The sequence below is a fragment of the Cryptomeria japonica genome, chromosome 1, assembly GCF_030272615.1.
Source record: "Cryptomeria japonica chromosome 1, Sugi_1.0, whole genome shotgun sequence".
In the NCBI taxonomy this organism is placed as follows: domain Eukaryota; kingdom Viridiplantae; phylum Streptophyta; class Pinopsida; order Cupressales; family Cupressaceae; genus Cryptomeria; species Cryptomeria japonica.
The window spans coordinates 178,346,795-178,359,356 of record NC_081405.1 but is presented as its reverse complement, the minus strand read 5'-3'; the positions used below and the strand labels follow the sequence as shown (position 1 = coordinate 178,359,356).

The following is a 12,562-nucleotide window of genomic DNA, read 5'->3' as shown; positions in this document are numbered from 1 at the left end:
TAGTTCAACAGGATCTTGGATCTGACTCTGGAGATGACACAAAGATCGTTGCTGCTGGAATCCAAGGTAAAGAAAAAGGTAGATCTCTCTCATCAACTACAAGTTCTTCTAATATAAGTGCAAGTACAAGTAAAGATTCTACTCCTAAGAATGATAAGCAAAGGAATGAATTATTTCATATTTGGGTTGTCATCAAACATACTAAAGTTGATACATTATTTGATACAGGTTCTCAAGTTAACTTGATATCTGAAGAAATTGTTAAAAAGCTTAATTTGACTACAACACCTCATCCGAAACCATACCCTCTGGGATGGGTTTGCAATGATGCACAATTGCAAGTAACTAAATAATGTAAGATAAGATTTGCTATCACTGCAAACTTTGTAGATGAGGTAGAAGCTGATGTAGTCCCTTTAGATATTTGTGGTCTTGTACTTGGGAGTCCCTATTTGTATGATTGACAGGCTATCTTCTATAGAGGGGAGAACAAATACCATCTTTTTAAAGATAAGGTTGAATACATTGTTTGGGCACATAAGGTAAAGACTAATCTTGCACTAGTTAATGCTGGTTAGATGAAAAGGTTAGTCAACTCTAGTAAGAACTTTGTATTAATTCTTGTAAAAGCCAAAGAGGAAGAAACATCTGAGGCATTTAAAGAATGTGATCCTAAACATAAGGCTGTAATGGTCAAAGTTGTTTCCACTTACGGTGACTTGTTTCAGGAACCAAAAGGATTGCCTCCTAAGAGAGAGATACAACATGAGATCCAGTTGCAGCAAGATGTGCCACTTCCAAACATTGGCATGTACGGGTTATCAGTCTTGCAAAATGAAGAAATCAAAAAGCAGGTTCAAGAGTTGGTTGAGAAAGGAGTTATTCGTCCTAGTACATCTCCTTGCGGTTCTCCTATTATGTTGGTTCCAAAGAAAGATGGGACTTGGAGAATGTGCATCGACTATAGGGCTCTGAACAAGATAACGGTAAAGAACAGGTACCCTCTTCCTAGAATTGATTATTTACTTGATCAGTTGAAACATGCAATTTATTTAACTAAGTTAGACTTGCGTAGTGGATATCATCAGATACAAATTGCAGAAAATGATATTTGGAAAACTGTTTTGAAGACTAAACAAGGACTTTACGAGTGGTTGGTTATGCCCTTCGGGCTTTGTAATGCACTAGCTACATTCATGAGAGTCATGAATGATGTCTTTCATCCTTTTATTGATGATTTTTTCATAGTCTACCAAGATGATATTCTTGTATTCAGCAAGTCTTTGGAATATCATGTAATTCATGTTAAAAAAATCCTTGATGTATTAAGGAAAGAAAAACTTTTTGTAAAGATGTCTAAATGCGAGTTCGCTAAGACATCCTTAGTGTACCTAGGCTATGTCGTAGGGAATGGTCAACTAAAAGTAGACCCTGCGAAGGTCGATTGTATTGTAAAATGGCCTAAGCCAAGTATAGTCACAGAAGTCAGGAGTTTTTTAGGTGCAGTTCAGTACTAGAGGAAGTTCATTGCAAACTTCTCTTTTATTGCTTCATCATTGCACACATTGACCAGTACGAAGGAAACTTTTCAGTGGGGAGGTCCACAACAGAAGGCTTTTGACACTTTGAAGGAAAAGTTGAGCACCGCACCAATTCTGGCTTTACCAGATTTACATCAACCATTTGAGATCGAGACAGATGCTAGCGGGTTTGCCATGGGAGCTGTACTCATGCAAGGAGGTAAACCAGTCTGCTACCACTCTAAAACTTTTTCGGGAGCAGTAAGTAACTATCCCACTTATGATAAGGAACTTTATGCTTTAGTTCAGAGTGTTAAGAAATGGAAACACTACTTAATGGGCAAAGAAACTATAATCCACACTGATCATCAGCCACTTCAGTATTTGCACTCACAGTCTAAACTACAACAAAGTAGGCATTTTAGGTGGATGGGTTTTCTTCAACAATTTCATTTGGTCATTAAGTATAAGAAGGGTGCCCATAATAAATTAGTAGATATGCTCTCTAGGCCTCCAGTTAAGAATGCTTTGATAATCCTTCAAAATAGTTCCATGGTTCATGAAAGTTTTCAGGAACAATATGCTAATGATGAGAACTTTAAGGACATATATGCAGCTCTAATCCAGGGTAAACATGTAGAAGAAAAAGATTACTATGTGTAGGATAACTTGTTGTACCACTTGGGTAAATTGTGTATTCCTAAAGATGAGCAGGCACAGGTGATTCAAGAAGCACATACCTCTTTGATTGCAGGACATTTCAGGGTAAGTAAAACATTGGTTCAATTACAGATGTATTGTTACTGGCCTCATATGCAAGAAACTTTTACAAAGTATATAAAGGGATGTGTAATGTGTGCAACCAGTAAACCAAGTAATAGGAAATTGGGTTTGTACACAACATTACCTGTACCATCCCGTCCATGGGAAACTGTGTCTATGGACTTTGTGGGAGGTTTACCTATGTCTAGGAAGGGACATGATTATTTGTATGTTGTTGTTGATCGATCCAACAAAATGTGTATTCTAATGCCTTGTAAGAAGCAGGTCACTGCTAAACTAACAACTCATATGTACTTCCAATTTGTATGGGTTCATTTTGGGTTACCTACTTCTATTGTATCGGATCGAGATTCTCGATTCTTAGGGGAATTTTGGACATCTTTGTGGGGACTCATGGATACCAAGATGAAGAAGAGTACAACCTTCCATCCGCAGACTAATGGACAGACAGAGGTAGTCAACAGGATAGTTGTTCATCTGCTTAGAGGTTACTGTAGCAAGCATCCTAAGTTGTGGGATGAGAATCTTCATTATGTGCAACATGCTTACAACCATGCAGCACATTCTTCTATAAAGAGGTCTCCTTTTGAGACTTGCTTCGACTATTTGCCAAAGACACCAATGGACTTTGCTTTTGGAAAGGACGATGTTATAGATGGACGCCATGATGCAGAAAGGGCTTTAAAGTTCATCCAGAAGGTCCAAGCAATCCATCAGGCAGTAGAAGCACAGTTGGAGCAGAGCCAAGCAGAATACAAGGCTCGCCATGACAAGCATCGCATAGATCATCATTTTCAGGTTGGTGACCGTGTTTGGTTACATATCAGCAAGGAAAGGATGCAAGGTGAAGGTAAGAAGCTTAAGCCTATCAGATATGGTCCCTTTGAGATCTTGGAAAAGATTGGTACCAATGCCTTTCACCTTAATCTTCCTCCATATATGCAAACTTACTCAGTTGTAAATGTAAAAAATCTGAAGTTATACGAGCCTCCAATGATATTCGATGAAGAGGCTAATATTAAAGTTCCTTCAGTTGATGACCTTGCACCTGAGTATATGTCAAAGCTTCTAGAGGATGTCATCCTAGACAGAAACATCAGATCTTCAAAAAGAGGTGGTGTTGAGTACCTTAAAGTGGGACAAAAAGGAATGCATCCTGGTAAGGCAAAATGGATGGAGATTGGTAAAGTGAGCGAACTATACCCTCACCTACTTTCTACGTAATCAAGCGTTCGGAGGTCCAAAAGCTCTCTACTAGGGAGGCCTGATCCAAGGGATATTTTTCACTTAAAGTTTAAGTATCTTCAATGCTCCAAAAATCAGCACAACCAATCAGTGGTTGACACGTGGCATGTTGAAATTAGAGCATTTCAAACTGTTTGTCAAAATTGCTATCCATGGGTTTTGATCCCATAACCTCCTCCTTACAAGTCGGCACTTCCATCGCTATGCCACATGTCCTATTTACTGTTTTAAGCGGTAAAGTTTGTTTTATGCAATGCGGACGGGGACAATACTAGGGTGTGGCCCAGGTGGGGGTTGAGCCTGTGACCCCACATGGCCCAAAATAGGCTACAACCGATGCACCATTGAGGGCCTTGGACTTAATTGCGGAAATCACTTTATTTAAACAATCTTCATCATCCAATCCTTATGTAAATAGGGGTCTTGGCAAAAACAAACCCCTAAAATATGAAGATTGATTGAACCCCTAAAATGGTAAAGGGATTTATTCATAGTTTATTGTTGTAGTTATTTGTTTTAGCCTAATTTTGGCTAAATTTGTGTATAAAAAGGAGGTAAAAAGCCTTTGTAGAGAACCAAGTGATGAGAAGGAGATTATGAGCTTGAAGATTTGTTCATTATTCCTGCACATTGGAGAATAATGTTGTCATTGTGCTTGAAAGGAATATCTTGTAACACTTGTAACTGATTTTGGAGCTAATCGGATCGGTCCCCCTATTGGAGCAGGACCCGGAGACGTAGTCTGACCCGCGGACGAACTCCGTTATCAATTGTGTTTTGTCTTCTATCTTTCTACTCTCTTTCTTTTAGTTCATTACTTTTATTATGCTTTGTTCATTTAAGCATTATTATGTTAATTCGCTCAGATTAAAGCTTTGAATTAACTTGTGTAATATTTGTAGCGTCATAAATTGTACGCACTTGCTAGGGTGGTACAATTTCACACCTAGTTTAGCACCCGCCTTGGCGCATTTTGCATTTGCATTGCATTTCCCCTTTAGCACTTAATTAATTAAATTAATTAGGTCTAGGGTTCTATTTTATCATCTCCTATATCATAAAGTTGGGCCCTTTCATTAAAGTGTGCCCTTTTCATTTTATTCCTCCTATACATCATTTAATCAAAAACCCTAATTAGGTCCTATTTTGAACTTGGGGGCTTGATTTCGGGGGTCAAAACATCTCGAAATCACCTGTAACTTCGGGATTCTCTCTAAAATCATCATATCCGACGGCCCTGAAAATTTGGTGAAAAGTTGTCAGGACCATGGCGCCCGGAGTGCAACATGGTCCCGGACATTTTTCCCGAAATTTTAGGAGCGCGATCCAATCATAAAATAAAGCTTAACCCCAAGAAAGTGGTGGGAGATTCAATCTCTAGGTCGGCCAAAAGATGAAATTACGACCTAGGGTTTCATACATAAGAGCTCTCTTTCTTCATTTGAAAGGATCCGATTTTTGTTTTCAGGGGACCTTCTATGCAGTGAAAGAGCAAATCTTTGAAGACTTCAACAACATTCAACATCCATCCATCAAGCATCTATCAATTTCATTCATCCATTTAGGGCTTTTAAGGCATTGAAGAACAATAAGGGATCACCGACTGAAGATTGGCTTGTACCCCTCCCTTGGGGTTAGGTATGATTTCTTGTTGTTTTCATGTCTTTGCATAAGCTTCGTCATATCATTTGTATTCATGCTTTAGATCACTTTGCATCTTGATTTGGAGCATTTACATTATCATTTACAAGCAATTAGGGTTTACTTTCTAGGTTGCTCTAGTCTGCTTTCTTGCATTTTAGGACCTTGCACACACACTAGGTCTGCACACACAATACATTTTACAATACAAATTGGCTATTCGTGGAGGTGGAAATCACCGAAGCGGGGGTTTGACTAAGGCAAAACCCTATATAGCCGCCCAAACACCTTTTTCAGATATAAGTGCAGGTTTCGGGACTCGGACGACGCCGCAGGTTGCAGATCCGGAAGAAGCAGACGAAGACCAAACAACACACCAAATCTCAAAGCAAAAGACCAGGACAGGGGCGTGGGGCGCCCTGGTCCTGCCAGGACAGGGGCGTTGGGCACCCTGGTCCCTAGGACAGGGGCGCTGGGCGCCCTGGTCCTCCTGACAGACAGCATTTTCAGCATTTTTTACAGCTTTTCCAGAGTGCAAAACAGTAGTTTTCGGAGCAGTTTCAGGGGCAAATTCAGGACAGTGGCGCCCACGCCCCCGTCCCAAACATTTTCATTCATATTTTAACACCGGGTACGCATTTACATTCTTGTCTTGTCCTTGTGTTTACAACTTTCCATCATTTAAGTTCAATTCTGTAATCTTGTTATTAGTTCATACTTGCACTTTGGGGTTAGGGATTGAACTTGCATCATTTTATCTTTCAATTACAACAAGGGAATAGAAATCCTAATAGGTATCCCATGGCTCTCTCTTCCACAAAAAGAAGTAGCCAATTGTGTGATAGCTCTAGGCTCTTTCGTATTCCACAAGTGTGTGGTTGAAAGTGAGATTAGGGCCTGTTTGCTTAGTGTCACTTTTTCTCCCACACAATATTGTTAAGAATTTGTCTGTAATTGTCATAGATCCTAATCAGATCAAGTTTGGTATCAGAGCTTTGTTTGACTAGTATTGTAGAATTGAATGCTAACAAGATCCAGGTTTCAACGAGGCGAAGGCAAGCTTGAAGAATATAATCCTGAGATCAGAAAACGAAGAACTAATCCACCATCACAGATGGAAGGAAAAGGTGGTGAAGAAGGTTCCGAAGATAAGAGTATTCAGAAGACTCTTCAGAATTTGGAAACCATTGTACAAGTTTTAGTACAGAAGAGAGAGGACAAGATGCGAAGACGTGCAGCTTGTGAGAACAAAGGAAAAAGACCAGGAGCTGACCGTGAGCCTCCAAAAACAACCCCATCTCCTTCTTCTCCTTCTTCCCCATCTTCTCCCTCTTCTACTCATTCAGAGTCTTCTTCTCTTTTCAAGAGATCACATAAGCCTATAATTAAATTGGATGTAAAATTTGATCTACCAAAGTATTGTGGGGAGTTAAATGCTGAAAAATTAGATGATTGGATTCAACAGGTTGAAGTCTATTGTAGAGTCCAAAACCTCTTAGATGATGTCGATACGATCCAGTTAGCTACTCTTTGGTTAGGAGGTATAGCTCTAACCTGGGGGGAGAGTAGAATTCGGGATGGGGCTTCACAACATGGTAAAATCAATTTAACTTGGTCAGACTTTGTTAATGCTCTCAAGAAGCAATTCTATCCCCTAGGCCATATGCAAAAGTTAATGATGAACTGGCAACTTTTTAGGCAAGGGAAAGGTCAGTCTATCAAGGATTACACCCATGAATTCAGAAAGAAGGCTATTGCATTAAATGTTCCATTGTATACCCAAGACACGTTGCTTAAGTACATAGGTGGTCTTCACTCTTATCTGAGACATTCAATTTTGGTCTTGAATCCTAGTAACTTTGATGAAGTTTGTGTCCAAGCCACACACCTAGAGTTAAGAGGTAAGGGTTCTTTTATTGATAAGTCTGATAAGAAGCCATCTAAGTCTGAGAACAAATCCCAAAATAAAGGGAAGGGGAAAAAGATAGCTACAATGTAGAAAGAGGGTGAAAAACCCACATGCTCACATTGCAAGAAAGAAGGGCATGACGATTCTAGGTGCGGGAAGCTTCACCCTGAAAAGAGGCCAAAGAGATATGGTGGAAACAAAGACAAACAAAAGACTGCTGCTATAGTTCAACAGGATCTTGGATCTGACTCTGGAGATGACACAAAGATCGTTGTTGCTGGAATCCAAGGTAAAGAAAAAGGTAGATCTCTCTCATCAGCTACAAGTTCTTCTAATATAAGTGCAAGTACAAGTAAAGATTCTACTCCTAAGAATGATAAGCAAAGGAATGAATTATTTCATATTCAGGTTGTCATCAAACATACTAAAGTTGATACATAATTTGATACAGGTTCTCAAGTTAACTTGATATCTGAAGAAATTGTTAAAAATCTTAACTTGACTACAACACCTCATCCGAAACCATACCCTCTGGGCTGGGTTTGCAATGATGCACAATTGCAAGTAACTAAATAATGTAAGATAAGATTTGCTATCACTGCAAACTTTGTAGATGAGGTAGAAGCTGATGTAGTCCCTTTAGATATTTGTGGTCTTGTACTTGGGAGTCCCTATTTGTATGATCGACAGGCTATCTTCTATAGAGGGGAGAACAAATACCATCTTTTTAAAGATAAGGTTGAATACATTGTACGGGCACATAAGGTAAAGACTAATCTTGCACTAGTTAATGCTGGTTAGATGAAAAGGTTAGTCAACTCTAGTAAGAACTTTGTATTAATTCTTGTAAAAGCCAAAGAGGAAGAAACATCTGAGGCCTTTAAAGGATGTGATCCTAAACATAAGGCTGTAATGGTCAAAGTTGTTTCCGCTTACGATGACTTGTTTCAGGAACCTAAAGGATTGCTTCTTAAGAGAGAGATACAGCATGAGATCCAGTTGCAGCAGGATGTACCACTTCCAAACATTGTCATGTATAGGTTATCAGTCTTGCAAAATGAAGAAATCAAAAAGCAGGTTCAAGAGTTGGTTGAGAAAGGAGTTATTCGTCCTAGTACATCTCCTTGCGGTTCTCCTATTATGTTGGTTCCAAAGAAAGATGGGACTTGGAGAATGTGCATCGACTACAGGGCTCTGAACAAGATAATGGTAAAGAACAGGTACCCTCTTCCTAGAATTGATGATTTACTTGATTAGTTGAAACATGCAATTTATTTAACTAAGTTAGACTTGCGTAGTGGATATCATCAGATACAAATTGCAGAAAATGATATTTGGAAAACTGCTTTTAAGACTAAACAACGACTTTACGAGTGGTTGGTTATGCCCTTCGGGCTTTGTAATGCACCAGCTACATTCATGAGAGTCATGAATGATGTCTTTCATCCTTTTATTGATGATTTTTTCATAGTCTACCAAGATGATATTCTTGTATTCAGCAAGTCTTTGGAAGATCATGTAATTCATGTTAAAAAAATCCTTGATGTATTAAGGAAAGAAAAACATTTTGTAAAGATGTCTAAATGCGAGTTCGCTAAGATATCCTTAGTGTACCTAGGCTATGTCCTAGGAAATGGTCAACTAAAAGTAGACCTTGTGAAGGTCGACTGTATTGTAAAATGGCCTAAGCCAAGTACAATCACAGAAGTCAGGAGTTTTTTAGGTGCAGTTCAGTACTAGAGGAAGTTCATTGCAAACTTCTCTTTTATTGCTTCATCATTGCACACATTGACCAGTACGAAGGAAACTTTTCAGTGGGGAGGTCCACAATAGAAGGCTTTTGACACTTTGAACGAAAAGTTGAGCACCGCAACAGTTCTGGCTTTACCAGATTTACATCAACCATTTGAGATCGAGATAGATGTTAGCGGGTTTGCCATGGGAGTTGTACTCATGCAAGGAGGTAAACCAGTCTGCTACCACACTAAAACTTTTTCAGGAGCAGTAAGTAACTATCCCACTTATGATAAGGAACTTTATGCTTTAGTTCAGAGTGTTAAGAAATGGAAACACTACTTAATCGGCAAAGAAACTGTAATCCACATTGATCATCAGCCACTTTAGTATTTGCACTCACAGTCTAAACTGCAACAAAGTAGGCATTTTAGGTGGATGGGTTTTCTTCAACAATTTCATTTGGTCATTAAGTATAAGAAGGGTGCCCATAATAAAGTAGTAGATATGCTCTCTAGGCCTCCAGTTAAGAATGCTTTGATAATCCTTAAAAATAGTTCCATGGTTCATGAAAGTTTTCAGGAACAATATGCTAATGATGAGAACTTTAAGGACATATATGCAGCTCTAATCCAGGGTAAACATGTAGAAGAAAAAGATTACTATGTGTAGGATAACTTGTTGTACCACTTGGGTAAATTGTGTATTCCTAAAGATGAGCAGGCACAGGTGATTCAAGAAGCACATACCTCTTTGATTGCAGGACATTTCAGGGTAAGTAAAGCATTGGTTCAATTACAGAAGTATTGTAACTGGCCTCGTATGCAAGAAACTATTACAAAGTATATAAAGGGATGTGTAATGTGTGCAACCAGTAAACCAAGTAACAGGAAATTGGGTTTGTACACAACATTACCTGTACCATCCCGTCCATGGGAAACTGTGTCTATGGACTTTGTGGGAGGTTTACCTATGTCTAGGAAGGGACATGATTATTTGTATGTTGTTGTTGATCGATTCAACAAAATGTGTATTCTAATGCCTTGTAAGAAACAGGTCACTGCTAAACTAACAGCTCATATGTACTTCCAATTTGTATGGGTTTATTTTGGGTTACCTACTTCTATTGTAACGGATCGACATTCTCGATTCTTAGGGGAATTTTGGACATCTTTGTGGGGACTCATGGACACCAAGCTGAAGAAGAGTACAACCTTCCATCCGCAGACTGATGGACAGACAGAGGTAGTCAACAGGACAGTTGTTCATCTGCTTAGAGGTTAGTGTAGCAAGCATCCTAAGTTGTGGGATGAGAATCTTCATTATGTGCAACATGCTTACAACCATGCAGCACATTCTTCTATAAAGAGGTCTCCTTTTGAGACTTGATTCGGCTATTTGCCAAAGACACCAATGGACTTTGCTTTTGGAAAGGACGATGTTATAGATGGACACCATTATGCAGAAAGGGATTTAAAGTTCATCCAGAAGGTCCAAGCAATCCATCAGGCAGTAGAAGCACAGTTGGAGCAGAGCCAAGCAAAATACAAGGCTCGCCATGACAAGCATCGCATAGATCATCATTTTCAGGTTGGTGACCGTGTTTGGTTACATATCAGCAAGGAAAGGATGCAAGGTGAAGGTAAGAAGCTTAAGCCTATCAGATATGGTCCCTTTGAGATCTTGGAAAAGATTGGTACCAATGCCTTTCACCTTAATCTTCCTCCATATATGCAAATTTACTCAGTTGTAAATGTAAAAAATCTGAAGTTGTACGAGCCTCCAATGATATTCGATGAAGAGGCTAATATTAAAGTTCCTTCAGTTGATGACCTTGCACCTGAGTATATGTCAAAGCTTCTAGAGGATGTCATCCTAGACAGAAACATCAGATCTTCAAAAAGAGGTGGTGTTGAGTACCTTAAAGTGGGACGAAAAGGAATGCATCCTGGTAAGGCAAAATGGATGGAGATTGGTAAAGTGAGGGAACTATACCCTCACCTACTTTCTAAGTAATCAAGCATTCGGAGGTCCAAAAGCTCTCTACTGGGGAGGCCTGATCCAAGGGATATTTTTCACTTAAAATTTAGGTATCTTCAATGCTCCAAAATTTAGCTTAACCAATCAGTGGTTGACACGTGGCATGTTGAAATTAGAGCATTTCAAACTGTTTGTCAAAATTGCTATCCATGGGTTTTGATCCCATAACCTCCTCCTTACAAGTCGGCACTTCCATCGCTATGCCACATGTCCTATTTACTGTTTTAAGCGGTAAAGTTTGTTTTATGCAATGCGGATGGGGACAATACTAGGGTGTGGCCCACGTGGGGGTTGAGCCTGTGACCCCACATGGCCCAAAATAGGCTACAACTGATGCACCATTGAGGGCCTTGGACTTAATTGCGGAAATCACTTTATTTAAACAATCTTCATCAGCCAATCCTTATGTAAATAGGGGTCTTGGCAAAAACAAACCCCTAAAATATGAAGATTGATTGAACCCCTAAAATGGTAAAGGGATTTATTCATAGTTTATTGTTAGGAGAGAAGATTATTTTTGTAGTTATTTGTTTTAGCCTAATTTTGGCTAAATTTGTGTATAAAAAGGAGGTAAAAAGCCTTTGTAGAGAACCAGGTGATGAGAAGGAGATTATGAGCTTGAAGATTTGTTCATTATTCCTGCACATTGGAGATTAATGTTGCCATTGTGCTTGAAAGGAATATCTTGTAACACTTTTAATTGATTTTGGAGCTAATCAGATCGGTCCCCCTATTGGAGCAGGACCTAGAGACGTAGTCCGACCCGCGGATGAACTCCATTATCAATTGTGTTTTGTCTACTATCTTTCTACTCTCTTTCTTTTAGTTCATTACCTTTATTATGCTTTGTTCATTTAAGCATTATTATGTTAATTTTCTCAGATTAAAGCTTTGAATGAACTTGTGTAATATTGTTAAGCATTTGTCTGTAATTGTCATAGATCCTAATCAGATCAAGTTTGGTATCAGAGCTTTGTTTGACTAGTGTTGCAGAATTGAATGCTAACAAGATCCAGGTTTCAATGAGGCGAACGCAAGCTTGAAGAATATAATCCTGAGATCAGAAAAGGAAGAACTAATCCACCATCACAGATGGAAGGAAAAGATGGTGAAAAAGGTTCCGAAGATAAGAGTATTCAGAAGACTCTTCAGAATTTGGAAACCATTGTACAAGTTTTAGTACAGGAGAGAGAGGACAAGATGCAAAGATGTGCAGCTCGTGAGAACAAAGGAAAAAGACCAGGAGCTGACCGTGAGCCTCAAAAAACACCCCCATCTCGTTCTTCTCCTTCTTCCCCATCCTCTCCCTCTTCTACTCATTCTGAGTCTTCTTCTCTTTTGAAGAGTTCACATAAGCCTAGAATTAAATTGGATGTAAAATTTGATCTACCAAAGTATTGTGGGGAATTAAATGCTGAAAAATTAGATGATTGGATTCAACAGGTTGAAGTCTATTGTAGAGTCCAAAACCTCTTAGATGATGCCGATACGATCTAGTTAGCTACTCTTCGGTTAGGAGGTACAGCTCTAACCTGGTGGGAGATTATAATTCAGGATGGGTCTTCACAACATGGTAAAATCAATTTAACTTGGTCAGACTTTGTTAATGCTCTCAAGAAGCAATTCTATCCCCTAGGCCATATGCAACAGTTAATGATGAACTGGCAACTTTTTAGGCAAGGGAAAGGTC

The 12,562-nt window shown here is 39.1% G+C and overlaps 1 protein-coding gene across 1 annotated transcript; it reads left to right on the top strand.

Moving 5' to 3' along the window:
* The first annotated feature begins 10,245 nt into the window (after window positions 1-10,245).
* LOC131857044 (uncharacterized) lies at window positions 10,246-10,848 on the top strand. Its single transcript, XM_059209049.1, has one exon. The coding sequence runs from the start codon at window positions 10,246-10,248 to the stop codon at window positions 10,846-10,848; it is 603 nt and encodes a 200-aa protein (XP_059065032.1).
* The last annotated feature ends 1,714 nt before the right edge of the window (window positions 10,849-12,562 follow it).